Source organism: Calcarisporiella thermophila, assembly GCF_041956535.1.
Source record: "Calcarisporiella thermophila strain CBS 279.70 unplaced genomic scaffold VTP21scaffold_18, whole genome shotgun sequence".
Taxonomy (NCBI): Eukaryota; Fungi; Calcarisporiellomycota; class Calcarisporiellomycetes; order Calcarisporiellales; family Calcarisporiellaceae; genus Calcarisporiella; species Calcarisporiella thermophila.
This window is the reverse complement of record NW_027192208.1, coordinates 640085-666135: the sequence shown is the minus strand read 5'-3', so window position 1 is coordinate 666135 and position 26051 is coordinate 640085. Positions and strand designations below refer to the sequence as shown.

Below are 26051 nucleotides of genomic sequence, written 5' to 3'. Positions count from 1 at the left end.
AGTGGCATAGCTAGTACTAAAAGGGTTAGAATAGCTTCAATGTCCGTCTATTTTATACATGGGATGAGAACAATTAAAATAATGCCGGGTAGAGAACAGCTTCGGGGCACCATCTCAATCCAAACAGGGTAGAACGACGGGCATTGGAAGAGAGATTGCCATGACACGTCGCTGTTCCTGCCCTTCATTGTGAAGGGAAGGGATCGCCGATGCCTGATCCGGGTAGGCGGGGGGGATGGCATCATTCGTCCGATCGCCTCGAGGGTGAATCGCACTCGGCCCTCAGACGCTTGAAGCGCGGATTGTCGTCAGAGGACGGGGATCGCGACCGCGACCGGGAGCGCGACGGCGATCGAGTCCGGGCCCGAGACGGGGCCCGTGGCCGAGGCAACGACCAATCGCGGTCCTGGGGAAGCCAGGTGTCCATTCGCTTTTCAGGCGGGTTCTCCGGCCGCTTTTCCCGGGTTCGCTCTCGCGAGTCGTCGCGCAATCTCCGGCTCTCCCGTGGAGGGGGGGCTCGCTTCTCGCCATTCTCGCGGGGCTCGCTAAACCGTCTCGGGTATCTCGGGGGTATGTCGGCGGAATCCCGCACTTCCAACCGGCTCCGGTAGCGACCGTAGAGGGTATTGGAGGCGGTCGAGGCGCTCTGGCCCTTCCATGCCGCCCCCTCGTAGCGATCGTACCGCGAATGCGGCGGCGGGTGGGGCCGCGTCTCCTTCTCTCGCCTGTCGTAGCTCGGAATTCGTTCGGGGCGGGTGGGCCTCTTTTCTTCTCCCTTGAAGGAGGAGGCGGGTCGTGGAGGCCGTTCGCTCGTCGGCGCCCGTGCTTTTGCATCGTTGGGCGGTTTCGCCGGAGGCGGAGCATTGCCCTCGGCCGGTTTTGCCTTTGGCAGGGGACGAGGGTCCTCGTTCTTGGAGGTCTTCGTTTTAGTAGCAGAGGGGGGAACCGGTTCGGTTCGTGAGGGGGGTTTTTCGCGCTCGAGGCTGCCGGTCGAGGCGGCTTCGTTCCGCGCGACGTTTTTGGAATTCGACTCGTTTAGTTTGGGTTCAGAAGAGGGATCGACGGGGGGCGGCTGCAAATGGATACCATTGTACCCATATTTGAATAAAGTCTCCCGGATCAGTTTGTTGGCCGTTTCTAGGTCATGAAAAGGAGAAGAGTTCCAGAAAGAAAGAGAAAGAAAGAGAAAAAAGAGAAGTGTTAAGGACGAGGGTGTCATGGAGGAAGGAGAGAAGCAGCGTCAGGTGGTTGTGGATTGCAATTCAATCGGATCGCCCTCCACCCCTACGGAGGGAGAAAAGAGAGAGGGAAAGAGATCTTACCGGCAGTGATGTCCTTGAGCCCTTCAAGCAGGGTTTGGTTAATGAGCCGCTGGCTGAGGGGGATGGTTCGGTCGTGGATCGCTCTCAGCCGCGAGAGAATCCCCGAGGTGGCCACGGGTTGCCACCCGCTGTTCTTGGGCATCGAGAAGGTGAGCTTCTGGAGCTGAGACGAGTAGGGGGAGAGGGCCTCCGAGGGCCGATGGGCGAGGGCAAGAGGCACCTTGTCGCAGGCGTAAACGGGGTGCTCCTCCTGGCAAAAGCAGCAAATGTGCATGTCGGCGCAAGCGCCCGCCCTCTCGCCCCCGCGCACGCATCCGTCCCCGAAGTTGAACGTGTGGCAATAGGCAATGTTCTCCTCCTCCATCTTCGCCTCGTCGTGGATAAGCTGCAGCATGCTGGCCGGCGTTTCCGGGAACTGAGTTTCGCCGTTCTGCAGGATGACTTCCTCCATCACCGCCTTTCGCTCGTGGATGAGCTGGCCGACATACTGCCGGTCGCGCTGGATGCCGGCCTGCTCCTCCTCCACAGCGGCCTGGTAATGGCGGAGGGCGGCCAGCTCGGCTTCGAGTTGGGCAATGCGGGTCTGTAGCGCATCGGCCGTGTTGTTTGCGTCCTTGGCTTGCTCGTTGAGCTGTTCACTCACGTGGTCGAAGTAGTTCAAGTCCAGGATGAGGCGGAGGATATTGCGAGAGAGATCGACAGGTCGCTCAAGTCGAGGCTCATCCGGCGGGGGGGTTCGTGCCCTCAGATAGACTCCTATCCACCGCGAGGCCAAGGAGAGAATAGCGAGAAAAATGGGGAGGAGGTGAGATAGCGGCTGATTTGAATGAGAATGGGGGCGATACAAAAACAGAGGACCAGGAGCCTGTAATGTGGATTAGATTCTGCTTTGAACTTACTCGGATCACGGCTACGAATTTGCTCTCTCCCAGAGTTCGACTCCTTCTCATTCTGTTGCTGCGAGCTAGAAATCATGCCATCCGTGCTGAGATAGCTCAGCCGCTGGAACACCGACATCGACTTTTGCGGGAGCGCAGCCTTCTGCTTCGGCACTGTATTATCCGGGTCTGAATGATCATCCGTTTGCTTGGGGGGAGGTTGGCTCGCGGGGCTGGCTGGGACATTTGGAGGCTCGAGCAGATGCGAGAAGGATCGGAGCGCTGCCTGTAGTTTCTCCATTATCTTCTGGTACGCGATGTCTTCGGAGGTCTGAGGATAGAGCTGCGGCACCGGTGACATCTGCATCGGACTGGGCTGCTGTTGCTGCTGTTGCTGATCCAGAGACGGGACCGCAGCGGAGGATGTCTCTGCCAAAGTCGAAAGATTAAAGCTCATCTGTTCTTGCATTCGGTCGCACTTGGGGAGCAGGCTGACGACGCTTGTAAAGGAGCTGATTGTACGCGGAAAAAAATGGGGTGTATATACAAATCGCTGAGAGGAACAAGGGCAAAATCAAAAGACGAATTACTACCAAATAGATTAGGGATAGAGGTAGTTCGAAGTGCCGAATTTTTTATTTGGTATTTTTCAATGGTTCTGCGAAAAAAAAAATTGTACCACGAGCGCTTAGATGGAATGATTTCCTTCTCCAGAATTAAGATTTCCTAAAGCCAACCAGTCTAAATCTACTACCAAAGTCCAATGCTTTAGATGAGATAGAGTGACCGCCATCGTCACTTTTTATTTCGTGGGAGGGGGGGGGATGCGCGGACAAAAAGAGTCGCGAGGAACAATAGAAACGAAATATATACAACAAAACCTAAAAATAAGAACATTAAAGAAGACACAAATAGAAGGTAGTAGAAAATAGCGACTGCGAAAACAAAGGAAAAAAAAAAGGGGGGGGGGGGAATGCTACCTAGTAGATGAAGGAGAAAAGAGGGCGAAAAAAAAAACAGCAGACGTCATGAAGGGGGGGGGGGGGGAAGGCACCTCGTTATTGACTAGCACCTGGTATAAGCGAGATAAGGACCACTGAGTATCAAATTTCAAGCTAGCTCTGCCAAAACATATTCCAGTCAACCACGCCCATGTTTGGATCCAGGTCGGGGACCGGCTCCTCCACACCCGGCTTCTTGCCACTCAACCCATTGTCGTTGCCCTCGCAAGCTCCGGTATTCTCCACCACAAAAGGCGAGGAGGAATCACTTGAGGTCACAGGGAAGCTGGTGACCAACGAGGGGATCTCGTATTGCGACTCATCGAAGCCGGGGCCCGGAGTCAGGAGGAGAGCTAGCGAGGCATTCAGGTCGCCGTGACTCCATTCTTTTAGGTGGGATTGCATCGAGTGGAGCAGGGGGGACTGCGAAAGTGGTGGGGGAGGTTGGGTGGAGGACGGCTGGGTGAGGGGGTGGGATGCAGGGTCCGACATGGTAGAGGAGGGTATGGAGTGTGAGTTGGTGGGGGGCGAGTTCGTGTTAGTGGAGATGGAAGAGGCTGCTGGCGACACTGACTTCTGCGGAATCGTGTGAAGGACAGATCCCCAAGGCGGAGAGGAGGGGGCGGATGCGGGGGGTATAACGCTAGCTGAGGAGCTCCCCAGGGGGAGGGCGGAGGGCATCGGCATGAAAGAGGTGGCGGCATTGGGCAAATACGGCGGATGGGACGAGGAGGACGCGGGCGAGAGGGTGGGAACCGAGTTTTGCTGCAACGAGGATGGCATCTGCATGCCGCCCACAAAGGCCTGCATCGGAGACATCGAGGAGGGCAGTGGCAGCGAGGACGAGGTCTGTGGCCCTGAGGGGGGAGATCCGCCCGGGAAGTTGGGCATGGGCATATTTGGCGGATAGAACCGCTCGGCAACCGCCTTACACACCTTGAGGCTGTTGTTGACCACGCGCAGCCGCACGTCCTGCCCCGCCAGCGTAGTCGCCCACGCCAGCGTCGAGCTCAATGCTCGCAAATTGCGCATCAGCCACAGGAACCCGATCCACGACTCGGAGCTTTCCCCGAGAGCGGTATGCAGGTGCGCCCGCGCCGCAGCAAGCGAGGCCGTCACCACGAGGTTGAACGTCAAGTTGTAGTATCTGCGGTCGTCCAGGAGGGTCATGGTGGTGGTGATCCTGCAGGCGGCCTCCGCCATTACCCGCTCGTAGACGGTGGGGGGCACCCCTTCGCCAGCCCGCAAACGGCAGGCTTCAAGGCTTGTGAAGTCGTTCATCAGGTGGAGGGGAAGCGCCCACTGCGCAATGTCGCTTGGAGTGTTGGGCATGGTATCCACCTCGGGATGATACGGGTCAAAGGGCGGCAGCGGGGGAAGCCTGTTTCTGATGCGCTCGATCTGCTGGAGGGCTCCCGTGAACTCCTGTTGAGAGATGGGGCCGGGCTCTTCGTCTCGCCACCGATCGAACCTCGCCAGCCACAGCGAGCGCCGCGTCCGGAAAATGTCGGCAAAAATCTCGAGGTACTTGAGCTCGGGGAGCTCCTCCAACTCTTCGTGGCCAAACCGCAGCTGGGTGTCGTAGCTGCCCTCGGGGAAAGCGAAAGGGAGACGGATTGTCTCGCTGCAGCTTTGCGCGCTCTCGATGAGCCATGCCAGAATGAAGGCGGAGCGGTACTCGATCTTTTCCTGGATGGACAGGCGTGCGTATGTTTTTTCGCGGGTTAATCCAAGGAGGAAACACATGCGGGCCGTTGCGCCTATTGATCAGACAAGGTTGTTAAATCACCTTAGTCATCAATCAAAAGATACTCAAAACAAAGAGCAACAAAGCTCGTGCTCACCAGTAACAATGGGCGCCATGCTGAACCGGCTCGTTCCGTCTTCAAACACGGCCACCAAGAGCAGCGTCTGAAGAGTTGCCAGCGACGGCTTCTTGACCTCGGCCCATGCAATGCGCTGGGCCATTTCAATGAATGGCACGCCCATGGTCTCCATTTTCTCTGGATCTAAACAAAACGAAACATCGTCTGTGTACTTTGCTCCGTGTGCCATCAATGCATACACAAGGCCTGGATGGGGCGGGTTCGACTCATCGCCCAGCCGCTGCATGAAATTTTCTGCTTGCACGAGCGGCACAATCCGAAACCGGATGTTAAGCGCGAGGGATACGAGCCGCTTTTGTAACTCAACCGGTGGCATCTTGACCATACGAGGGTAAAGGGACGGCGACTGCGGGAGCACCGGGAACTCTATATTGTTGATGTGGAGGGTTATATCGGCAACGCTTTGAGTAAGCTGCTGGATCATGTTGTCAGCGGTGTTCGAAGAGGGAGTGCCCGTGAGGATGCGGGAGGATGCAGGGGAAGTGGAGGAGGATTTGGCGTTGGGTTTGCGGCGCTGCTGGATTTTGTGCAGAGAGGCCTCGATCATCTCAAGGTGGGACTCGAAGCTCTCGGTTTTGCGATCATTCTTCTCGTAGACGCATGGAATGCCTATAGAAAATGAATCCCGTTTAGAGAGAGAATGCTGGAAGCCGGAGAAGTCGGGGGGCCCACCTTTTTCCGTGCATCGTTTGCAGGGGAACCGCGAATCAACTATAAGAATAACAGACGGGCATCAGACGGGGTCTTGACCCTCGCCCTCCCCCCTCGATAATCCGAAGACACTTACTTTCACTGTTGGAACATTTCTGCTTGCTCTTGCGGCATGCATTGCAAGCAATCATGATCTTTCTCCGTTTGAAATAGGAGAGCTTGGTGGTTGGATTGGTGTCCATGGCGTGAGCATGTTACAGTATAGCTTGGACGGGGAAGAGAAAAAAAGCCATTAATACCAGATTTTTCGGTGTAGAAAAAATTAGTCGGTGGTGTTTTTTATACGTAATTGTCTCAGAAAGACAGCCCTCCTCAAAATCTAATATGCGGTTATTAAGAGAGCCAATTCCGGTTACGGGTGAACGGGGAGTGCGGGCTCGAGGCTAACCTTAATCGACACCAGCGGCGAAGCTAATTTACGGCTGAGGACGGAACGGGAGGATGGATTCTAAAATTTATATTTTTATCGTGTGGAGAAATAGAAAAAAAAGAAGAAAAATAAAGCTGTGCAGGAGAAAATTACAAAAGAAGAGACAAAAAGGAAAAGAAAAAGAGAAGAAAAGACATCACTACAGTGAATAATATGAATAAGATAATAAAAAATTTTTGAAAAATAATATATAATAAGATAATAAACAGGGAAAACGATAAAGGTGGAAACTGGGAATAACGAAAGGGAGAAGAAGTAGAAAAATACAGAAAACCTATCTCCTTTCTTTGACCCCCTGTTATCAAACTCTATGAAAATAAAACGAAAAAAAAAGGGGGGGGGAGGAGAAGCGCCCTTAACCCACCAAGACAGCGTTATCGCTCAGAGCCACCCATGTGCAACCCAGGTTCGTCGCGATGTTCACCGGCCCTATTTGGCTCTAGAACATATTGTCGTATCACCTCGCTTAGCTCGGTGAAGCTTACCGGCTTCGACACGTAAGCGCTGAACCCCGCCATTTCACAGAGGGTCTTCACTCCATCCATGACGTTGGCCGAGAGCGCCACAATCGGAACTGGCCGCTGGCCGTCGCCCAAGTGCTTGAGCTCCCAGTCCCGTATCTCCCGCGTCGTTGCGTACCCGTCCTTCTCGGGCATGCAGAGATCACACAGGATGAGCGAGAAGTATCCGACGGGATGGGAGTGGAATTGTGCGAGACACTCGACCCCGTCCTGGGCTAGCGTCACGTCCAGACCAATGCGGTTGAGATAGCGCGTAATGACCTTTTGGTTGATCGGATTGTCCTCCACCAGCAGAACATGGTACCCCTTTCCCCCAATCGATTGCTCCATACGCGTGAACAGGTTCTTCTGCGACGCTAGCAGTTGCTGCGTTGCCAGGTGGCCGCGGTAGCTCTTTGGCCCGCAGTTCAGGCTGCGCTTGAGCCCGAGTTCGAGAGCCGACGCCAGCTTACTGCGCTTCAGGGGTTTGAAAACGAACTCACACCGCGTCGGAAGCTCGTTGATCCCCTCCAAGATCCCACTTCGCTGCGTTGGCGTCGTCAAAATCAGCAATAGCGCCGCCGCGTGCAGAGGCGTGTGCTTCAGCAGGTTGGCGAGGGAGAGCACCTGCTTGGAGCTAGAGAGGTTGATCAGCACGCAGAAGTAGGGAACGGTGGCCGACTTGACGCGCTCGCACGCGTCGTCATAGTCCTTAGCGATATCAAACCGCAGCGAGGGCAAAATCCCATACAGATGGTGCACGGCGCACTCACAAGCATAGGGCCACTCCACCACGACCAGGGTGCGAGCCTCCACTCCGGGCGGGATAAAACTCTCCATATCCACCTCCTTCGCCATGTCCTCCGCGCTTATCTCAGCCTGTTTGGCAGGGGCCGGCAAAGGGTGCGATTCCACCGGCGCCGAGACCTCCGATTTCTGAGCCGGTATCATGCCAAAGTATTTCATGGGATTGGCCTTTTCCGTAGGAGTTGGGCTTCCCACGTCGCTATCTTCGGCAAAGTTGTCCGCCAGCTTGTGATGGTCATCCGGAGACTCGGGCAGGCTCTTTGTCTGCTCGTCATTGGTGTGCTCCAACGGCTGGCCTTGCGTTGTCCACCTCTGTTGGCTTACTAACCGTAGCTTCGCCTCGATCTCGGGCCGAAGCATCATGTTAACCGTGGTTGAGGAGGGGACGGCGGGTGGGATATCCATCGCCTGTCCAAAATAATTGCCGTCGAGAGGCGCATGCAAGGGTGTACGAGGGTCCAAGCTTGTTTCTGCTTGCACGGTGCGGAAGAAGGGGGACTTCAGAGTCTCGCTGACTGGGGTGTGCGGCTTTGGCTCCGTATGGGGGGGCGGTATGCCAAATTTCACCGTAAAATAGAACTTGGATCCCTCGCCCTTTTTGCTCTCACATCCCATCTCTCCACCGTGAAGCTGGACAAGCTGCTGCGATATCACAAGGCCCAACCCACTGCCGCCCGACCGCCGCGACGTATCGATCTGCGAGAATGGTTTGAACATACGCGCCTTTTCGTTGGCATCAAATCCAGAACCCGTGTCAATCACCACAAAAAAGAGGGAGATCTCCGAGCGCTCTTCGTCATACTCGTGCACGGAGCACCGCGTGAACACCTCCCCCTTACTGGTGAATTTGATCGCATTCCCTATCATATTCAGGAGAACCTGCCTCAGCCTCATCCGATCCCCCACTACAATTTCCGGGACTTGGTCCTCAACCAAGAAGCTCAGCTCAAGCCCCTTTTGAATCGCAAGCGATCCGAGCAGCTCGTGGCAGTCCTCCAGGAAGGAGGTGACACAAAACGGCTCCATTTGGAGCTGCATCATGCCTGCCTCCACTTTGCTGAAATCCAAGATGTCATTGATGACCATCAACAGAGCATCGGCTGACTGCTGAATAGTAAGTGCATAATCCAGCTGTTCAACCGAAAGTTTGGTGTCGAGGAGGAAAGTGGCCATACCGGTGATCCCAATAAGCGGTGTCCGTATTTCTATGGTCGGATGAGAGAGCGGTTAAGAGGAAGCCACTAGGAAATGATAATGGTAAGGTAAGGGGATTACACATACCATGAGACATGTTGGATAAGAACCGTGTCTTGCTTTCAGTCGACTTCTGCGCGGCATCGTGTGCTTCCTTCAGCGTCTTCTCAAGTAGTTTGTGCTCGTTAATATCCGTACTATCAAAAGAGGTCCAGCGAGATTGGTCAGTGCAACCATTCTAGTCATTTTAACCACACCTAATCCCATTTACTTACCAAGTGCCAAACCACGCACGCTCCGGTTCGCTTTCGACCCTCACACACTTCACTAAATGCCAACGATATTCCCCGCGTCTGTTCAGCAATCGCACCTCCGTTTGGTATATATTCTCATCCCCTAGAGACTCACCACTGCCCCCTTCGTTTGCATCCCCCTTTCCTTCGTCTTCGCCAGCAATGTCTTTGGGGAGAGTACATTTGGGTCGATCATCGGGATGCACATGTGAGAGGAAGCCAAGTCCACACGACTGCTCAAAAGTAAGCCCCGAATATTGCTGCCACTTCTCATTCACATAGGTTATGCCCGCATCTGGTGTACTTGTGAACACCACTTGCGGTATGGCTTCAGCAAGAAGACGGTATTTCCTTTCGTTCGCTTCCACCACGTTCTGCCGACTCCGCTGCTCTTGGGCGAGGCGTTGATCATGAATATCTGTGCACGTTCCGAACCAGTGGACAATGCTCCCTCGATAGTCACGCAGAGGAACAATCCGCCATATAAACCAGCGATATTCACCATCAAACCGTCGCAGTCGATACTCGCCCGAGCAGCTTTCATGCCGGGCAAAAGCCTGCTGCCATGTTTGGTGGTATTGCTTACGATCGTTGGGATGCACCACCGAGGTCCAACCATGGTCAAGGAAGTCGCGTAGCTCTATACCAGAATACTGGAGCATGCGGTCATTTATCCACGTTGTACGTCCGTTCGACGGGCAGCATGTGCTATAATTGGTTAAAATATAGGTCAAAACTCTATTTCAAGGCGTTAAAAATGGATATAGGAAAGCTGATAGTTACAAGACAATGATAGGGATCCCATCAATCATTAATCTCAGTAGTTTGGATCGCGGAGTTGAGAGCAGTGCACCATCGCTAAAGTAGCTCTGGAAGAGAGAACTCTGTATCCCAGAAGTTCGACGAGGGCGTCTACGCCAGGGTGCACTTCTAACTGAAATTCCGCCTATTTTCACTTTGTGTGATCCCCCGTTGGTTGGATCAATTTCGTCCCCTTTGTCAACCAGCTGCTCCTCACTTGAGCCAGAAGATACACGTTTGACATTCGAGTAAGCTGGCCGGCTGGAAGCCTTCTTGGAGTCAATTGAGGGAGTAGATCCTCTGGTTTTTACAGATTTTGTGACTATCTTTAGGCTGCTGCTATCCCGCTCTTGTTCTTCTTCCCACTGCTCCTCCTCACCCTCCTCGTGTATTTGATGGTCTACTACCCCTTTTCGCCGACTTGTTGCGCTTTCTAAGCTAACGGGACCCCTGTCCAATGACTGCTCTTTCTCTTGTACAACCCCATCATCAGACGCATCCGTATGAGAAAACGGAGTGTTCAGCTCTACCGCGGCAGTTGCGGTAGCATGTTGCGATGATGTTGGTTCCCAAAGCGATGAGCTGGAACCAGAGGAGGGTGTGGAGGTACTTGTCGATTGCTCATCATGATTATCGGTGTCAGTAGGTTTCCGTTTGCATTTGGTTCCGGCTGGAGGATGGATTCGTGGCGAATGATGATAGTGATGGTTTTGATGAGGGGATTTGTACGAGGCTATTTTCATCTGCTTGACCGTGCGCGCATACAACATAGCAGATGATACTGTTGTGGCAATAAATGGCGATAGAGCAGACAGTGACTGCAAATGCTCTTGTGGATACGGTACAAGTGGTGATACAAAAGAGAGAATAGCCATCGCAGATGGCGGATGTTCTGAGTGCGGATGGGTGGCGGCGGGATGAACAAGTGGTATATGCACAATCGAATGAATGTTGCTTGCGGGGGGTGGATAGGGCACACGCTGATCGTTGTAGGAGGTGGAGGACCCGACTCCGGGGTTGAAGGCATCGTCATCGATGCTGGGGGCCGATTGGAAAAATGGGTTCACGTTTGGGTCCATCATTGCAGGAGAGGGGGCCGGAGATTGAGACCACGGGCTGGGAGGGGCCTGTTCGTATTCTTCATAGTCAGGTTCCTGGGAGGATGCTATTGCATCCGCTATGTCTTCGTACATCAATCCTTTGCTGTCAAATTTCAAATCTCCCTGACCTAAATACCCTCCTTCCAAACGATCCAGTGCAGGAGTGTCCAGTGAGCGCGAGTCGACTACACGTGAAGTTGTTTTCTCACTACTTGTCTCCTTCGAACCACTCCCCACCAAATTCCGCCCATCAAGCCCTTTGAAGTGATTTCTAATTCCCTTGCTGAATGCGTCACGGTCGTCAGTATTGATTAAATGATCTCCAGCAGGATTGGGTGAAAAAATACCACCCGGCCCCGCTACTCTGCGGTATTCGCGCGATACCACCACCATTTTTCCGCGGTGCAAAACGCTCTGAACCCCACGGTTATCGATTAATGGATCAACTTGACTCTGGAAGGGTAGCAGAGTATCGAACACTTGTGGAACATGTGCTTGTAGTTTCGTCCCGCTGGCATTATTTTCGGACTCGTTGGTAGCTGTGGCATTCAATTCCAGGGTCTCTCCGTGGGCTGGTTTATTGTAAAGCGCCAGAATTCCCCATGGTGTGTTGATTGTATCGGTTTGATCGTGGGGGACCAAGAGCCACACCCGTTGTGCTTGGTAAGACCCCGCTAAATTTTCAACTATACGTGTCCATAATGACTGCAGATCTAGCTCTGCTGTTAGCTTAAGCGCAAAATTGTACAGATTTGGGACGGGCGGAAATAGTCGCTGTTGCTGCTGCTGCTGTGGTTGCTGCTGCTGTTGCTGTTGCGAGCAATGGTGTCCATCGCCCCGAAGCCGGGAACTTTTTACAGGTGTGGTAGAATCCAGATTATTTATTGAGTAATTCCGGAGATGTGGAGAAGAATCGGACGATGCACCAAGGATGAGTGAAGTACGGCGTGAAGGAGAGGCGGGGCGGCGTCCAATGTTGTCGTGTTGCCAGATTGTATGTGTCGATCGATCGGTCACAGTTGAGGTTGAAGCTGTGTTGTAGAGGTGTGGTGGAAATGAACTCATATGGACACACACTTCCAGTAGGCTACAGTAAACTTGGAAAATTCACAGAGTGGATGTTTGATTAAAGCTGATAAAAAGGTCCGAAGACCGAAGAAGAAAGGAGGAGGATAAGTTAATGATAACTCATGCAAATGGTTAGATCGATCCTGGCAAAATCAAGAGAATCAATGGCTCATAAGAATAGTAGAGAAGATCGAGAAATATTCATTGAAAAGTGAAAGTGAACCAGGATTATTGGTGAAGTAGAGCAAAAGTGAATGAAAGTTCAACAAACGTCATAGTCGGACAAAGGCTTCCTTTCGTCATGGTCAAATATAGGTTAGTAACCTAGACACGCCATATTAGTCAATGGGGCAACAATATCCCTATATAACCCAAGCGCAATAAGAGAATTAGTAATAAAAAAAATTATTTTTGGTCCGCTGAAGTAATAATCCGAGCATTTCTAAAAACATACTTTTTCCTCTCTATCTCGCTAAGAAAGCGCTGAGGAGAGTTTTCCCAACAATGCAGCAACAGGTAGTTCTTTTTTTCTGCATATAGGATCTCTCATCGCTTAGGTCCCCGGCCCTTTGCAAGCGTGATCTCCCTTACTTCACGAAGTAGGTTATCTGATATTTCCTCTTTCACCTTTACCTTGGCCCTTTGGAGAATGAAGCAATATGCGGGCACGCATCCATATACGTGTATTGTACCCGACTAGAATTAATAATCGTCACGCTTTCCCCTGAGAATGAGTTCCCCATAGCTATATGAAATGAAGCTTGCATGATGGGCCGATGTACTGTGACGTAATATGTACATCGGTCGGCTATTTAAATTAAATGGAGAGTAAGCTACCTCGAACTCAAATCAGGTGTTCACGGGGTGACACGCGGAGGGCGAATGCGCCGTGGCTGAATCCCATAAGAAAATATATATAAAGGTGTTTGGAATAGGGATGGGACAGAGAGCTCGTACATCAGAGGCACGCTTACTCAAGTAGACTCCGTGCGCAGTCTGCTCTATTACTCCCTCCTTACTCCTATCTCTCCTTGCCGCGGGGATATACTTAAGTTTGATCGGATTGGGATGCGACTCAAATGAACTACATACAGTGCATAATGATTCAATTTACTGATAACGGAATTCGACCTAGAAAAATGAAATAAAGTTTCCCTACAAGCACTTCAGCATATAAATATAATTTAGAAATTCTTCAACTGATGCTATAGCGAGGTTGGATGAATAAAGTTTGCCGTGGAGCCTGCTGGACATGATAATGTCATGTTAACTCGTAACTTTTCCAACTGAATCATATCTGGGTAACTCGAATCTCCTTTGCTTCGTATTACCACTCAAGATAAAATATGCCAAATTGGCTTGTCATTTCAATGATTGCATAGTTTCACTCAATTCAAGCTCTATTGGAAGATATACAATATCATTGCTTCGATTTATTTTGACAATATCACTTGTTTTTTGATACTCTATAATTAAAAAAGGGATAATTATTTTCTACTGTTTTCCGAGCGCACCCGATACCACATTAGCCACTGTCATTCGCTCTTCAAGCCCGTAAGTGGCATTTCCTCCGATAAGTCTCCCCGTCATCACCGGCAAGCCTTTAAATCCTTCCAGGTAGCGCGAGTAGTCTCCTCCCAGAATTTCCAGCTCTTGCAATCTTCTCTCCTCACCCGTCTTTGCTTTATTGTGAATGGGAAGAGGAGAGCGGGCGACCTCAAATGAGTTCCAGTCGAAATCTTTAACTTCGAATTTTTGTGGTTTCGCTAATTGAACCTGGGGGGTAGGAGACCGATTCCGGCGCTGATTGTTACGTTGATGATTACGTTGGTTATTGTTCTGCCTCTTAGATTGAAATTCGCTGCGTTTATTGTTACTGGATTGGAATTCCGAGCGGCCGTTCGCTTCTTTGTTATTGGAAAAAGACGATGCACCATTCGATTTGCGTTGGGGACGACGAGGAGGTCGAATAAATTCTTGTTGAATCACTTGGTTTGATGGTAGCACTGAATCAAGCAAAGCAGATATCTGGGCGCTGTCAGCAGATTCCCCTCTTTGAGGCAGAGATCGTTTCTTTGGTCGACGAGATTTCTGTTGAGCTTGAGATGGATTTTGGATCGTCTGAGCGGCAACATTGGAGGCGGAAGGCGCGGGATGTGTTACAGTCGAGTATAAGAGAGTGCGCTGCCCCAAGATCGCTGGGGTACGTAATGCGAAGGATCTTAACATTTTTTTTAGGAGAAATACAGTAATAATATAAGTACTTCAGGGATAAAATGAAGATAAATAGACGTCACAAAATTAGCCACCTACAACACGGTTTAATAGCCAAGTCTTTGCTCTCCTTATTCCTTTCAATCGAAATAATATTGTAACAAAATGCTGAAAGCAACAAAAGATTTTATGGGGAAACCCGCCCCACCGAATTATGTTGCTGGACTTGGAAGAGGGTAAGTGGGCTAACTTTTAATGACTGTTTTTTCATTGATCTTTTAAGATCATTGCTTTTTCCTCATGGGCACGAGTGCTAATTAGATTTATCCTTTTTGTAGAGCAACGGGTTTCACAACAAGATCAGATATTGGTCCTGCACGAGAAGGACCGATAGAAGCTCCTGAGAAAGCTAAACGTGAAGATGAGGAGGAGGAAGATGACGAACAATACCAAGATCCTGAGACCGAGACGGGTCTCTTCAATAGTGCCCCGTATGAACAAGACGACGAGGAAGCGGATAGAGTATGGGAAATGGTCGATCGTAAAATGGATGAGCGACGGCGTGCTCGTCGTGAAGCCCGAGAACGAGAGGAGATGAAACGCTACAGACAAGAACGGCCCAAGATCCAACAGCAATTTGCAGATCTAAAGCGAGCGCTCACGACTGTGAGCGAGACAGAATGGAACAATATACCAGAGGTGGGCGATTTGGCAGGCAGAAACAGAAAGAAGGGAAATAAAAAAGAAATGTTTACTCCTTTGCCCGACTCGATTTTAGCCAAGGCAAGAGAAGGGAATCAATACGTGACTCAATTGGATCCGCGAGAGCAACGGTTCGGTGGGATCGAGACGCCTGCAGATGGAACGATGACAAATTTCAACGAGATAAGGAAGGCTCGCGATCGATTACTTGAGATCAAGCTTGACCAAGCTTCGACGGATTCCGCTACCGGCCTGACCAATGTGGATCCTAAGGGCTATCTCACCGATCTGAGCAGCGTGGTTGTGAGAAGCGAAGCAGAGATTGGAGACATCAAAAAAGCACGATTGCTAATGAAGTCTGTCATCACCACTAATCCTAAACATGCGCCCGGATGGATCGCAGCGGCTCGTCTTGAGGAGTACGCGGGCAAGCTTGCACAGGCACGGTCGATCATCGCCAAAGGCTGCGAAGAATGCCCCAAGAGCGAAGACGTATGGCTTGAAGCTGCCCGCCTCAACACAGTGGACAACGCTAAAGTTATTTTAGCCGATGCGGTAAGGCAGTTGCCGCAAGCGGTAAAGATCTGGCTGAAGGCCGTGGATTTAGAGACGGAGGCAAAGGCGAAAAAACGTGTTCTAAGAAGAGCTCTGGAATTCGTTCCAAACTCTGTGAAACTCTGGAAAGCTGCTGTGAACATGGAGGAAAACCCTTCCGATGCCCGTGTTCTGCTGGCTCGAGCCGTTGAGTTGGTTCCCTTGTCCGTCGACTTATGGCTTGCACTTGCCCGTCTCGAGAATTATGACAACGCTCGCAAGGTCTTAAACCGCGCACGCAAAGCAGTCCCCACAAGCCACGAGATTTGGATGGCTGCTGCGCGTCTTGAAGAGCAGAACGGAAGCGAGGAAATGGTCAATACAATTGTTACACGGGCTGTACAGCGACTTTCGGAATTGGGTGCTGTATTGAAGCGCGAGCAATGGCTAGAGGAGGCCCAGACGTGCGAGCGAGAAGGATTCGTGGCAACATGCCAGGCGATTGTGCGGGCGACGGCAGGAATGGGGGTTGAGGAAGAGGATCGTGAGGCCACATGGATGGATGACGCTGAAATGTGCATTGAGAAGGGATGCTTTGCCACAGCACGTGCCCTCTTCGCCCATGCCCTTAGGGTGTTCCCGGATCGGAGCGTGATCTGGCAGAGAGCGGCCTTTTTGGAAAAGGAGCATGGCACCCCCGCATCCTTGGAGGAGCTGTTACAGAGGGCGGTGCGTTACTGCCCAAGGGTGGAGCTGTTGTGGCTCATGGGCGCAAAGGAGAAATGGCTTGCGGGTGACGTGGGAGGCGCCAGAGCGATTCTGGAGGAGGCCTTCAAAGCCAACCCGGACAGTGAGCAGATATGGATGGCGGCGGTGAAACTCGAGGCTGAGAACGGAATGTATGAGCTTGCAAGGCAGCTCCTTGCAAAGGCGAGAGAGAAATCCGGGACCGCGAGGGTATGGATGAAGTCGGTGGTTCTGGAAAGAGAGTTGGAGAATGTACCGGAGGCGGAGCGATTATTAGCGGAGGCGTTGGAGAAACACCCCGGATTCGACAAATTGTGGATGATAGCTGGGCAGCTAGCAGAGGAGGACAGAGGTGATATTCCACGGGCGAGAGAGGCCTATGCAAAGGGGATGAAAAATTGTCCTAAGAGTGTGCCGCTGTGGATCTTGGCCGCACGGCTCGAGGAGCGTGCTGGGCTTATGATCAAAGCAAGGGCACTACTTGAGCGTGCCAGGCTTTTGAATCCGAAGACGCCCGCCCTATGGTGTGAGGCGGTCCGCGTTGAGCTCAGAGCTGGAAACAATACAGCAGCACGGGCACTACTGGCCAAGGCGCTGCAGGAATGTCCAGACTCGGGTCTCCTGTGGACCGAAGCTATCTTCGCAGAGCCGCGCCCACAGCGCAAGAGTAAATCCGTGGACGCGCTAAAGAAATGCGACAACGACGCTGGAGTGGTGACCGTAGTGGCGCGACTATTCTGGAGCGAGCGAAAGGTCGACAAGGCACGACAGTGGTTCGAGCGTGCGGTGAAAATAGACCCGGATCGGGGCGACTGTTGGGCGTGGTGGTATCGGTTTGAGTTACAGCATGGAACAGAGGTAAATGCCCCGTTTTTACGGTAGCGCTGACACCATGCTCGCCATGGTTGCGCTACGAGCGTTTCTCTGCCTATGGCTTTTAGAACCCCGAGTACTAATTGATTCTCTCTTCTGTATAGGAGCAAAGACAAGATGTGATCAATCGGTGTATTGCGGCAGAGCCCCGCCACGGAGAACGATGGCAGGCTGTGCGCAAAGCAGTGCGAAACGCTCGCAAGAGCACCGAGGAGATTCTGAGGCTAGTGGCTGCAGAACTGGACAATAGTGTATAAATTGACATGTTTCTAATAAAGACCGTTGTTTATGTGTAATTGGGAAAACGGGGACGGGTCGACGAGGGGAAATGTTTTGCATTTTGTTTTCCGTTTGGCTGCTGGACACATTGCCGGTCTTGTGCATGAGAGGGTGCGTTGCCCAGGATTCTCGACGCAGCAGCTCTGAGGGAGGAGACTCAGATCACACACACAAACAATTAGGTTAGGGATGGCTGGGTTAGGATAAATTGCTAGATTACTGAGAAACTGCAAAACACATCAAAATCGAGTTTAAGAGGTGTGGATTCAGACGGAAATTTCAAGGGGATACTGATCAAAAAGGAATTATACGCATCATTTGATCCAGCAAGCGGAATCAACAAACCTTGCAAGTCAACTGCCTGCAATTCTGCTTACAGCGAACGGGCAACCGTCCTCGAAGGTTTCAGGGAAGGCACCACAGAGCTCTGGTCTGTTCGTGATAGAAAAAATTAATTTCTTGTTTTTCCGCTTCCTTGCCTCGCGTGAATAAGCAATAAATAACCAATATCCAACTCCTCCCTGTGTCTTTCTTGTTTGCGATTTTTAGTCAGCATTCATCTCCCTTTTCCCTCCCCTTCCTCCCGCTCCTCCTCCCCTCCTCCTCCTGCTCCACCATGCTCGAACATCCACAACCATGCCGGAGCACACACAAAAAGCTTAAACATAGAAAACATCATTCCCTGCTCTCCTATCTCCTCCCCACCCCGCCAAGATCCCCTTCCCCCAATGGAATGGCCAAGCAGGACGACGCCACACTCATCGAGAAAAAGAAGTATCGTCGGCGCGGTCTCACCATTAACATTTCGGCGTTTGGAATAAAATCGCTTGGGCTCAGCCCCAAGTCTTCGCCTTCAAGCTCGGCGTCATCAATTAATGACGATCAGTTCGCATGGCCTCTCCCAGCATTAAGCGGGGAAGTCAAAGAGGAGAAATGGCCTCAATTGCACGAAAAGGATCATAAGCGGAGAGAACGTAGAGCTAGGTCCGTAACCTGGACACATCTAGAGACAAAACCCTTTGGCTGCAGTCAAGAATTATCCTCTCCTCCCTTTGAATTCGATGATAATGCAAGGAGAATTAGGCGATGCAAATCCATGGAAAACATGCGAGATACATCCTCTAATATTGTATTCAGCCCTGTCATCGATCAAATGGTAAGCCACTGAACTATTCCGCTTGATCCACAGAAACGCTAATATCACGCACATAGATCCATACCCGACGATACAACTTCCAAGAACTGCTGACTACCGAACGTACATTCCATCAACATTTGCTCTGCCTTCATTCCGACTTCTACACTCCCTTTCGCAACACCCTTGACTCCCGCCTTCCTCTTATCTCAAGGGGAGACGTCGACACCATCTTTTCACACCTAGACAAACTATTGCAGCTTAGCGAAGAGCTCTTAGGCGAGTTTGAGCGAACCATGGAGGAATTTCCTCCAGCAAGCAGCTATTACTACATGCCAGCGGGAGTCTGTGTGGAGCAAGCACGAGTCGCGCAAGTGTTCCTGCGTCACAAGGACAAATTCTCCGTGTTTGCGGACTATGCTCGAAATTACCCTGTTGCTCGACAAGCCCTCCGCCGTCCCGCCGTGGCCGCCCTCCACCGCCGCCTGTTGTCCCAAGCAACTCACAAAACTGGCTGTGGCCCCCTTAAACTGACAGACTATCTCATCGAACCTGTACAACGCATCACACGATACCTTTTATTAGTGCGGAAGCTCCGCGAGGTGACACCGACTGAACATCCAGATTGGAAGGAGCTCGGAGAAGTTATTGCATTCTTGGACGCTATCGCACTTATGAAGTAGTATATATATATATTTTTCGATACATGCATCCATATCTATCTAAACTATTTAATGAAAACGATACACTAAAGTTTAATTTCGTTGCATATCCAGTTTGTTGATATTGGTTTTACTCTGATTTTTTGCTATCGTGCATCTGTTCTTTTATCGTATACACTCCTTACTATTTAATCACTCAACACAGTTTCGTTTCATTCCCTTTATTCCCACTTCAGTGTGAGAGATAAGCAGGATGTAAAATGAAGACCGCCAAAGAAAAATATCGAGATAAGCAAATCCTCTCTGTTAAAATCCAACACGTTTAAAATGCCATATATATAAAAGACTTTTGAAGGAAGAAGAAAAAAATTTTGCAAAACAGTGGGGAAGAGCACAATTAAGGGCATATCATAAATATGCTATTTTTACAAAAATGACCTAACGCAAAGCTTCTCTACTAATTTATCACCATCATTTATCGGCGAGTAAATCCACCCAGTCTCCTACCAGGAGATAATCAATATATCAAGAAGTCAGCTGCTCAAGTATGAAATGATCTGTCTCCTATCTTGTAACCCACCTTTTCATTCGACGCATATTCTCTGCCGAATATTCTACACTGTCAAAGTGCGCTGGGTCGCCTGCACTCCCTCCAGTCATTTCTACATCGCCTGGTGTCCCACTTGCACTTGCCTGCCTGTACTCCTGCCGCACTCGCTCCAACTCTTTTTCATACGCCTCCTTTTCTCGTCTCGATTGTGTCATGGTTTCCATGACATAGGCGCACTTATCGTCGATGGCCCTTATGACACGATCAGTCTGCTCGGACCACCTTGAGAGGACCTCGAGCATCTGAGTGATTTGATTTGGACGAAGGTCACGGCCCATTGTGGAGGAGAGTTCAAGCTGCGATTTTTGCTGATCAAGTTTTCCACTAAACACGCCGGCGTAGAATCCTGTAATGATGAGATCCTCAAGGGCGCGAACATTAGGTATATCGAAATAACCAAGAAGGAGATCATAGGGTATTGTCTGTAATTACAAAGGGATAAACATTAGAGAGGAAAATAAAGAGGGAGCAGAAGGAAACCCACCCGAGTCTTCTCGGCGAGTGTGACAATCGAGAGATGTTTTAGCTTGGTCAACTGCGAAGCATCGAGTTCAGGTAGAATGCCAACATTATCTAGAAATACATTCCATCGCTTGGTTTATAAACAGAAGAAGACCTTACTAAAATTGAACCTGCATACCCTTGTAATCTTTGTATGTCCCATAGGAAAATATCTTTAGTAATGTGTGCCAAGGCGCGAACTCTCGATTTTGCTCTAGCTATTCAAATCCCAATGCAATCCAACACGATCAGGTGTTAATCCTTCAACAGTAAAAGTTTGACGCGTTACTCTAGTACAAATTTACCTCTGCTACATTTGGCATCTCTAACAGCTCAGCAAACACATACACTCCCGGTGCGGCTAGTGCATCCTTAATCAGCTGCACACATGCAGCGCCACGTGCACTCTTTGAGAGAAGAAGGTACTGCTCAAGACGCGAAGAATCGGGCTCTGCCATGCTTCTAGGCTGGATGGGATCTACTTATGGTTCCTAAAGTATCTAGTTTTTCTATTTTGTGTCTTAGAAACCTAACCTATTTTAACGCGATTTATTATTATTTCTTTTGAAAATGAATAAGAGCACGAAGAGCAATTTTTGTACAAATAAGGTACAATATAAAATAAGTGTCTATCCTCATTGACTTTTTAATCCGAAAAGATATCTCTATCTTTTTTTTCTTGTTCGCTTCACAACTTTGACCATTCTCCTGTGAATCGCTCCAAGATATTTTCAAAAGCTTCTCTGCCTTTTGCGGCATTATCGCTAAATGTGCTGACACATATATCCTCCAAGTAACCTTTGAGTCGACTCAAAGCGCTATTTGCATTGATCTCTGCCTCCTGATTGAAGATGGTTCTAGACACACGGATTGCGTTAGGCTACTTTCATCGCAAAATAACAGAGGGAATTTACTGTAAGCTTACTTGTTATCATTGGAAGGGTGTTGTTCATAGGATATTCGCTCCTCAACGGTTACTACTTGGCGCCAGCTCAAATTTCGGCTCCACATCGTGCATCTACGCCCTTCTAGATCAATAACACTTACTTCTCTTACGTATTGAGTAACGATGTCCTTTCCAAGCACCAGTTGTATTACAGCAGGGGCATTCTGGCGACATGTGATGAGGCGTTCAGTTACGAGAGAATTGGTAACAGGATCAACGTAGCGGTCAAGAACATCGACCGAGATAACATGTGGAAGATTTTCATTTGGGTATTTAAACCAATGTGCAGTAGTAACGTCTTGCCAAGGATGCGCGAATGTGTGGCTAGTTCTAAGATCGGCGATTATTAGTCATGGTCAAGGCAACGGAAAGAATTCTTATAAACGCTTACTTGAAGAATCGCATTGAACAGTTAAAAAAAATAACGACAATAGATGAACGCAATTCTATTATAACAAGGAAAGAGGAGAGAGGAAAGAGTAAACTAATGTGATTTCTAGAGGAAGAATAGGATATCTAGATAATAGTGAATAAAGTGACAGGCTGAGTAAGAAAAAGATGTAAGATAAGCATTCTAATTGGCTACCGGGATATTATTACTGTAGAGGAGTGAGATTTTTGAGATATAGCAAAATATCGAACACAAAAATTTATATTTGAACCCCTGTTTCCGAATCCTAAGGTCTTGGGATCATGACGATACTTTATGCCGCCTTATGCCATTTTATCCCTTAAATATGCTTTAGCACCTTATAGCATCGGATAATTGAACAAAGTAACCATTGTTTTGTAAAATTTGCTTTGGACAACTAGCCTCGGGAGAAAAGAGCTGTATAGGCCTCCTATTCTCATTTGTTGATATTCCCACCGGGATATACTTTAGGAGATGTTAGGTCAACTTCACAGGTAGGGCCCTGTGCTCCTTGTATCCGCACAACGCCGGGTAACAATTAGATGCAGGATTGCAGGTAGGTGTGCGATTGTATATCAGGCTAATCAAGCCAGGATATATAGCACATACACTTAAGACTATCTTAGGAATAGATCAAATATATTTCACAAAGATCTCTGTAGCCACCAGTACATAAAAGTTTAAGCAGCGGAATGATCTCGCATAAGGAAACATTGGAAGTTGATCTTGTTACTTCGTAGTACATTCATTTTCTGAGAGATTCATCCAGGCAAAATGAAGGCAGAAGGAAATACAACGGTCGTTGTTTTCAGCTCTTTATCCCCACCTTTCTCTGTATATCGGACCAAGCCTGCAAGCAAAAAAGCTAATAACGATTGCAATAATAAGCTGGTCCGAACAATAATTGCTTTCCTATTTAGTTTATTAATTAGGGGACGTGATAGGTCGCTGTATATTTTTGGTTAATCCCGAGCCCATTTTCCGTCCCCTCCCACCTGGAACAGTATTCAAACTCCGGGAATTCCTTCGCGAATATTTCGTAAAGTTTAAAAGCTATTTCCAAATGTTGGAACTGTTACTTTAATCCAATTTCTCTCATTAGTCCCTATCCATTCCTTATAATTTCTTGACCGTCCGATATCCTTACTCAAAAAACAAATCACTAATAACAGCAGGCGGTATCTCTACACCTGAATAATACCAACTAGAACAATACCATCTTAAGTTATGCCTTCATCTGGACAAAAAGCCATCCCTAGCCGTCGCTCTCTGCGGCGTTCACACGGCCGCTCGCTTCATTCCAAGTCACGCCACTTCACACACAATAACTCCTCTTTCCAGGATGAGGAGGGAGAAGAAGAGGGCTATGATGTGGATGCATATTTTGATGATTTCTCGTCTCACGAAGATGAGGGGGTTGGAACTGACCCGACCAATAGCTCAGGGCCAGAAAGCCCAATGTACAGCAAGCTAACTCAGCCATCCTCGGCTCAATCGGGGAACAATAATTCAGATTTGGCTAGGAAGGCATCCCGAAGCCGTGGACAGAATAATAACTTAGTTCGCACCGCATCAAAGAGCCGAGTGGTTAGCGGTCGGGTGACCACCATAGAACGTGAGCGTAAGATGCGTGAGGTCGAAACGCAAATCGCCGAGTTAAAGCAGGAGAATGAAGGATTGCGGAAAGAGAATCGGGCTTTGCGGGAAGGGTTTGAACGGGAGAAGAATGAAACCAGAAAGGGCATGTTAAAACAGTTTGAAACCGATTTAAAGAGACAAATTGGAGAAATTAGTGGCCGAGCTAATGAAGCGGTACTTCTTCTGCAATTCTACTTTTCTGTGCTTTTCTGTTATTTATCTAGATGCTCTTTATGGTTAGGTGCGAAAGGAGCTCTCTGAGATACACGCTAAAGAGCTTGATGCCCTCAAACAAAAAAGTGCTGAATATCAGGCAAGGGCCCGCTATCTTCTTGATGCTGTTCGTCGCCTCCTTCCTACAGATGAACTTCCGTCCTCATCATCCGACTCCCCTGATAACGACGAATTGCTGGCTCGCTTACTCGCTAAACGAATCCAATCTCTCTGTGAAGAGAATGAGGTGTTGTTCAGAAAGAAGGAGCGTGCCGATACAGCGCTAAAGGATTTGCAGCGTTCAACTGAAAACTCCATACGCGCATTTCAGAGACAGTTAACCGAAAAAAATGCAGAGATAGAGAAATTACGACGAGAGCACCTAACCCAAGATAATACGTTTGAAGAGAAAACGAGGAAGGTGGAGGTTGAGAGAGATCGACTTCTTAAAGGGAAAGAGGAACTGGAAAAGAAGTTGGAAGAAATGAGAAAAAAGCTTTCAGACAGGGAGGATGCACTCGATGAGCTAGCAAGGGAGCACTCATTGAATGAGCAACGTTTGAAGAAGGATGTGGCCGAGAAAGCGGGCATCGTTGCTCAGCTGGAAGGGGAAATTAAAAAGCTTCGGTCTCAAGTTCAAGAACTCAAAAGCGATCGTGAAAAAGAATTAAGACGGTTGCGTCAAGATTACGACAAAGAGTTTCAGAAACTTCGCAGCACCGCTGACTCCGAACATGAGGTAGAGATCCGTCGCCTTGAGGAGGAGCTTTCTTACTTGCGAAAGGACCTTGTGGCAAAAGCAGATGAAGTCTCTGCTATTCGTGCCGAATTGGAGGAGCGTCCTGACCGGGAAGAGTACGATCAAGTCCGTAAGGATAAATCAAAACTGGAGGGAGTGGTACAGGCACTACAAGGAGAGTTGGCTTCAGTGGGTAACAAGTTGCATAGTTCACTTCGACAAGCTGAAGGCAATGTACGCGAGATTGAACAGGAGCGGAGTGAGCTTCAAGAAAAAGTGGCCCATCTCGAGCAAACTATTCGGAAGATGGAGCGGGGGTGGCAAGAGAAAGGAAACCAAATGTTTGAAGAGGCACGAGAGCGAGAGCTCAAGTTAGAAGAGGAGCTGGAGTTATGGCAAGGGAAAGCCGCTGCAGCAATGGAGGAAAAAGAGCAAGAGGCAATGAATGCGGAAGAGGAACGTCGTGCCTTACATGCTAAGCTTAATGATGCTCGATCAGAGATGAAGCGTTTGAAGAAAGAGTTGGAGCGTAGGGAGCGAGACATCAGTGAATTGCAGGAACAGCTTTCCAGCGCCAAAGCGAGGATCTCTTGGCTTCAGACCGAGGAGCTCGAGAACGTACGGCGTGAGGCAGCGCAAGATACCCAGCGCACTCTTAACGCCAAAATAATGGAGCTCGCAAAGGCTAATGATACGGCGCGGGAGTTGAAGGAAAGGGTTAAGGAGCAGGAGCGCGCCATTGCCGCCTTACGGAATGAGCTGGATCTAGTGAATGAGGTTGTAATGCAGTCCCAATTGCCCCCTACCCCTAATTCTATGAATGATAGAGGGGGGGATGCGTTCGGAAAAGTCCATCTCGAGGCACAGGTTTTAGCCCATGAGCGAGAATTGCACGACGTCCGAAAGCGCTACGGCGAAATGCTCAGCGAACTGAGCGGGGAAATGGATCTTCTTCGCGCTACATTGGAGCGTCGACGAAACAGCTACCGGGCCAAACTACGTACCCTCGAACAAGAGGCATTATCATATCGCACGGAGGCTGATGGATTAAGAAGGGAGATAATGGCTCTGAAATCGGCTTCTTCTAATTCTGGAGGGGATTACGGGGGCCAAGACGAACATATCTGGACTCTGGAGCAAAGGAATGCGACGCTTGAGGAGGAATTGGCACAGCTATTGGATAAGAACATGGAACTGGTTGTACAGCTATCGCAGTTGAGGAAGGACTAACTTATTTATAATCTTACCATTGATTGTTCTACTTTAATACCCACCATAATGATCCTTTATTACTCTTCTCTCTCCCCCTCTTTCCTCCCTTCTATTTTTCTCTCTAATGGTATTTTTATTTGATTTGTACATAGTGACAACACATTATTCAATATATAATATCTTTGTTTCTACAAAGCAGAAAAATTTTTAGATTACTCGATATCTCTCAGGCGGTATGCAATCTTCAAAATGTGCCTTAATCTGTGGCTTTTCCTCAAGTTTATGATAATTCCCCTCTCTTCGCTTCATCTTATCTCAAAAATGCAGATTATCCCATAAATAGAAGCAGTGGAAGGAAAGGGCGTGATAGCTTTGTTGTTTTCCGCCACTTCTTGCTACTACACTGTCCATGGCATCTCCCGGAGAGTAGATGAAATAGACTTTGTTGAAACAGGGTTGAGGAAAATAGATCTAACTAAGATATAATGCCCAAGAACATATACTGTTATTCTCCCAGGATCAGGTTCCTATGGGACTTAAAAAAAAAAGCCAACGCATATCTGCAGTGGGGAGAGGAGTTTCATTGAAATCGGGTCTTTGGCAGAGTTAATGTAAAAGTGTGACCGCCAAATTTAGCGACAAT

At 49.3% G+C, this 26051-nt stretch overlaps 9 protein-coding genes across 9 annotated transcripts; 3 read left to right on the top strand and 6 right to left on the bottom strand.

Moving 5' to 3' along the window:
- Positions 1-241: 241 nt before the first annotated feature.
- VTP21DRAFT_3784 (uncharacterized protein) lies at positions 242-2669 on the bottom strand (the record flags this gene model as incomplete). The annotated part of the gene is made up of 3 exons (XM_069394124.1): positions 242-1137; positions 1323-2078; positions 2222-2669. 3 exons carry the CDS (start codon positions 2667-2669, stop codon positions 242-244), a joined length of 2100 nt encoding a protein of 699 aa, XP_069249222.1.
- Positions 2670-3315: 646 nt separating this feature from the next.
- Positions 3316-5980, bottom strand: VTP21DRAFT_3783 (uncharacterized protein; the record flags this gene model as incomplete). The annotated part of the gene is made up of 4 exons (XM_069394123.1): positions 3316-4961; positions 5046-5696; positions 5760-5798; positions 5875-5980. 4 exons carry the CDS (start codon positions 5978-5980, stop codon positions 3316-3318), a joined length of 2442 nt encoding a protein of 813 aa, XP_069249221.1.
- Positions 5981-6602: 622 nt separating this feature from the next.
- Positions 6603-11988, bottom strand: VTP21DRAFT_3782 (uncharacterized protein; the record flags this gene model as incomplete). The annotated part of the gene is made up of 4 exons (XM_069394122.1): positions 6603-8740; positions 8817-8926; positions 9005-9730; positions 9806-11988. 4 exons carry the CDS (start codon positions 11986-11988, stop codon positions 6603-6605), a joined length of 5157 nt encoding a protein of 1718 aa, XP_069249220.1.
- Positions 11989-13485: 1497 nt separating this feature from the next.
- VTP21DRAFT_3781 (uncharacterized protein) lies at positions 13486-14220 on the bottom strand (the record flags this gene model as incomplete). The annotated part of the gene is made up of 1 exon (XM_069394121.1): positions 13486-14220. One exon carries the CDS (start codon positions 14218-14220, stop codon positions 13486-13488), a length of 735 nt encoding a protein of 244 aa, XP_069249219.1.
- A 150-nt stretch (positions 14221-14370) lies between these two features.
- VTP21DRAFT_3780 (uncharacterized protein) lies at positions 14371-17318 on the top strand (the record flags this gene model as incomplete). The annotated part of the gene is made up of 3 exons (XM_069394120.1): positions 14371-14441; positions 14544-17046; positions 17166-17318. 3 exons carry the CDS (start codon positions 14371-14373, stop codon positions 17316-17318), a joined length of 2727 nt encoding a protein of 908 aa, XP_069249218.1.
- A 638-nt stretch (positions 17319-17956) lies between these two features.
- On the top strand, positions 17957-19158 carry VTP21DRAFT_3779 (uncharacterized protein; the record flags this gene model as incomplete). The annotated part of the gene is made up of 2 exons (XM_069394118.1): positions 17957-18496; positions 18553-19158. The coding sequence occupies 2 exons, from the start codon at positions 17957-17959 to the stop codon at positions 19156-19158; spliced, it is 1146 nt and encodes a 381-aa protein (XP_069249217.1).
- A 454-nt stretch (positions 19159-19612) lies between these two features.
- Positions 19613-20706, bottom strand: VTP21DRAFT_3778 (uncharacterized protein; the record flags this gene model as incomplete). Its single annotated transcript, XM_069394117.1, has 5 exons — positions 19613-19640; positions 19718-20169; positions 20232-20320; positions 20388-20466; positions 20554-20706. The coding sequence occupies 5 exons, from the start codon at positions 20704-20706 to the stop codon at positions 19613-19615; spliced, it is 801 nt and encodes a 266-aa protein (XP_069249216.1).
- A 230-nt stretch (positions 20707-20936) lies between these two features.
- VTP21DRAFT_3777 (uncharacterized protein) lies at positions 20937-21599 on the bottom strand (the record flags this gene model as incomplete). Its single annotated transcript, XM_069394116.1, has 3 exons — positions 20937-21105; positions 21174-21524; positions 21586-21599. 3 exons carry the CDS (start codon positions 21597-21599, stop codon positions 20937-20939), a joined length of 534 nt encoding a protein of 177 aa, XP_069249215.1.
- Positions 21600-22833: 1234 nt separating this feature from the next.
- Positions 22834-25426, top strand: VTP21DRAFT_3776 (uncharacterized protein; the record flags this gene model as incomplete). Its single annotated transcript, XM_069394115.1, has 2 exons — positions 22834-23418; positions 23486-25426. 2 exons carry the CDS (start codon positions 22834-22836, stop codon positions 25424-25426), a joined length of 2526 nt encoding a protein of 841 aa, XP_069249214.1.
- Between the last annotated feature and the right edge of the window lie 625 nt (positions 25427-26051).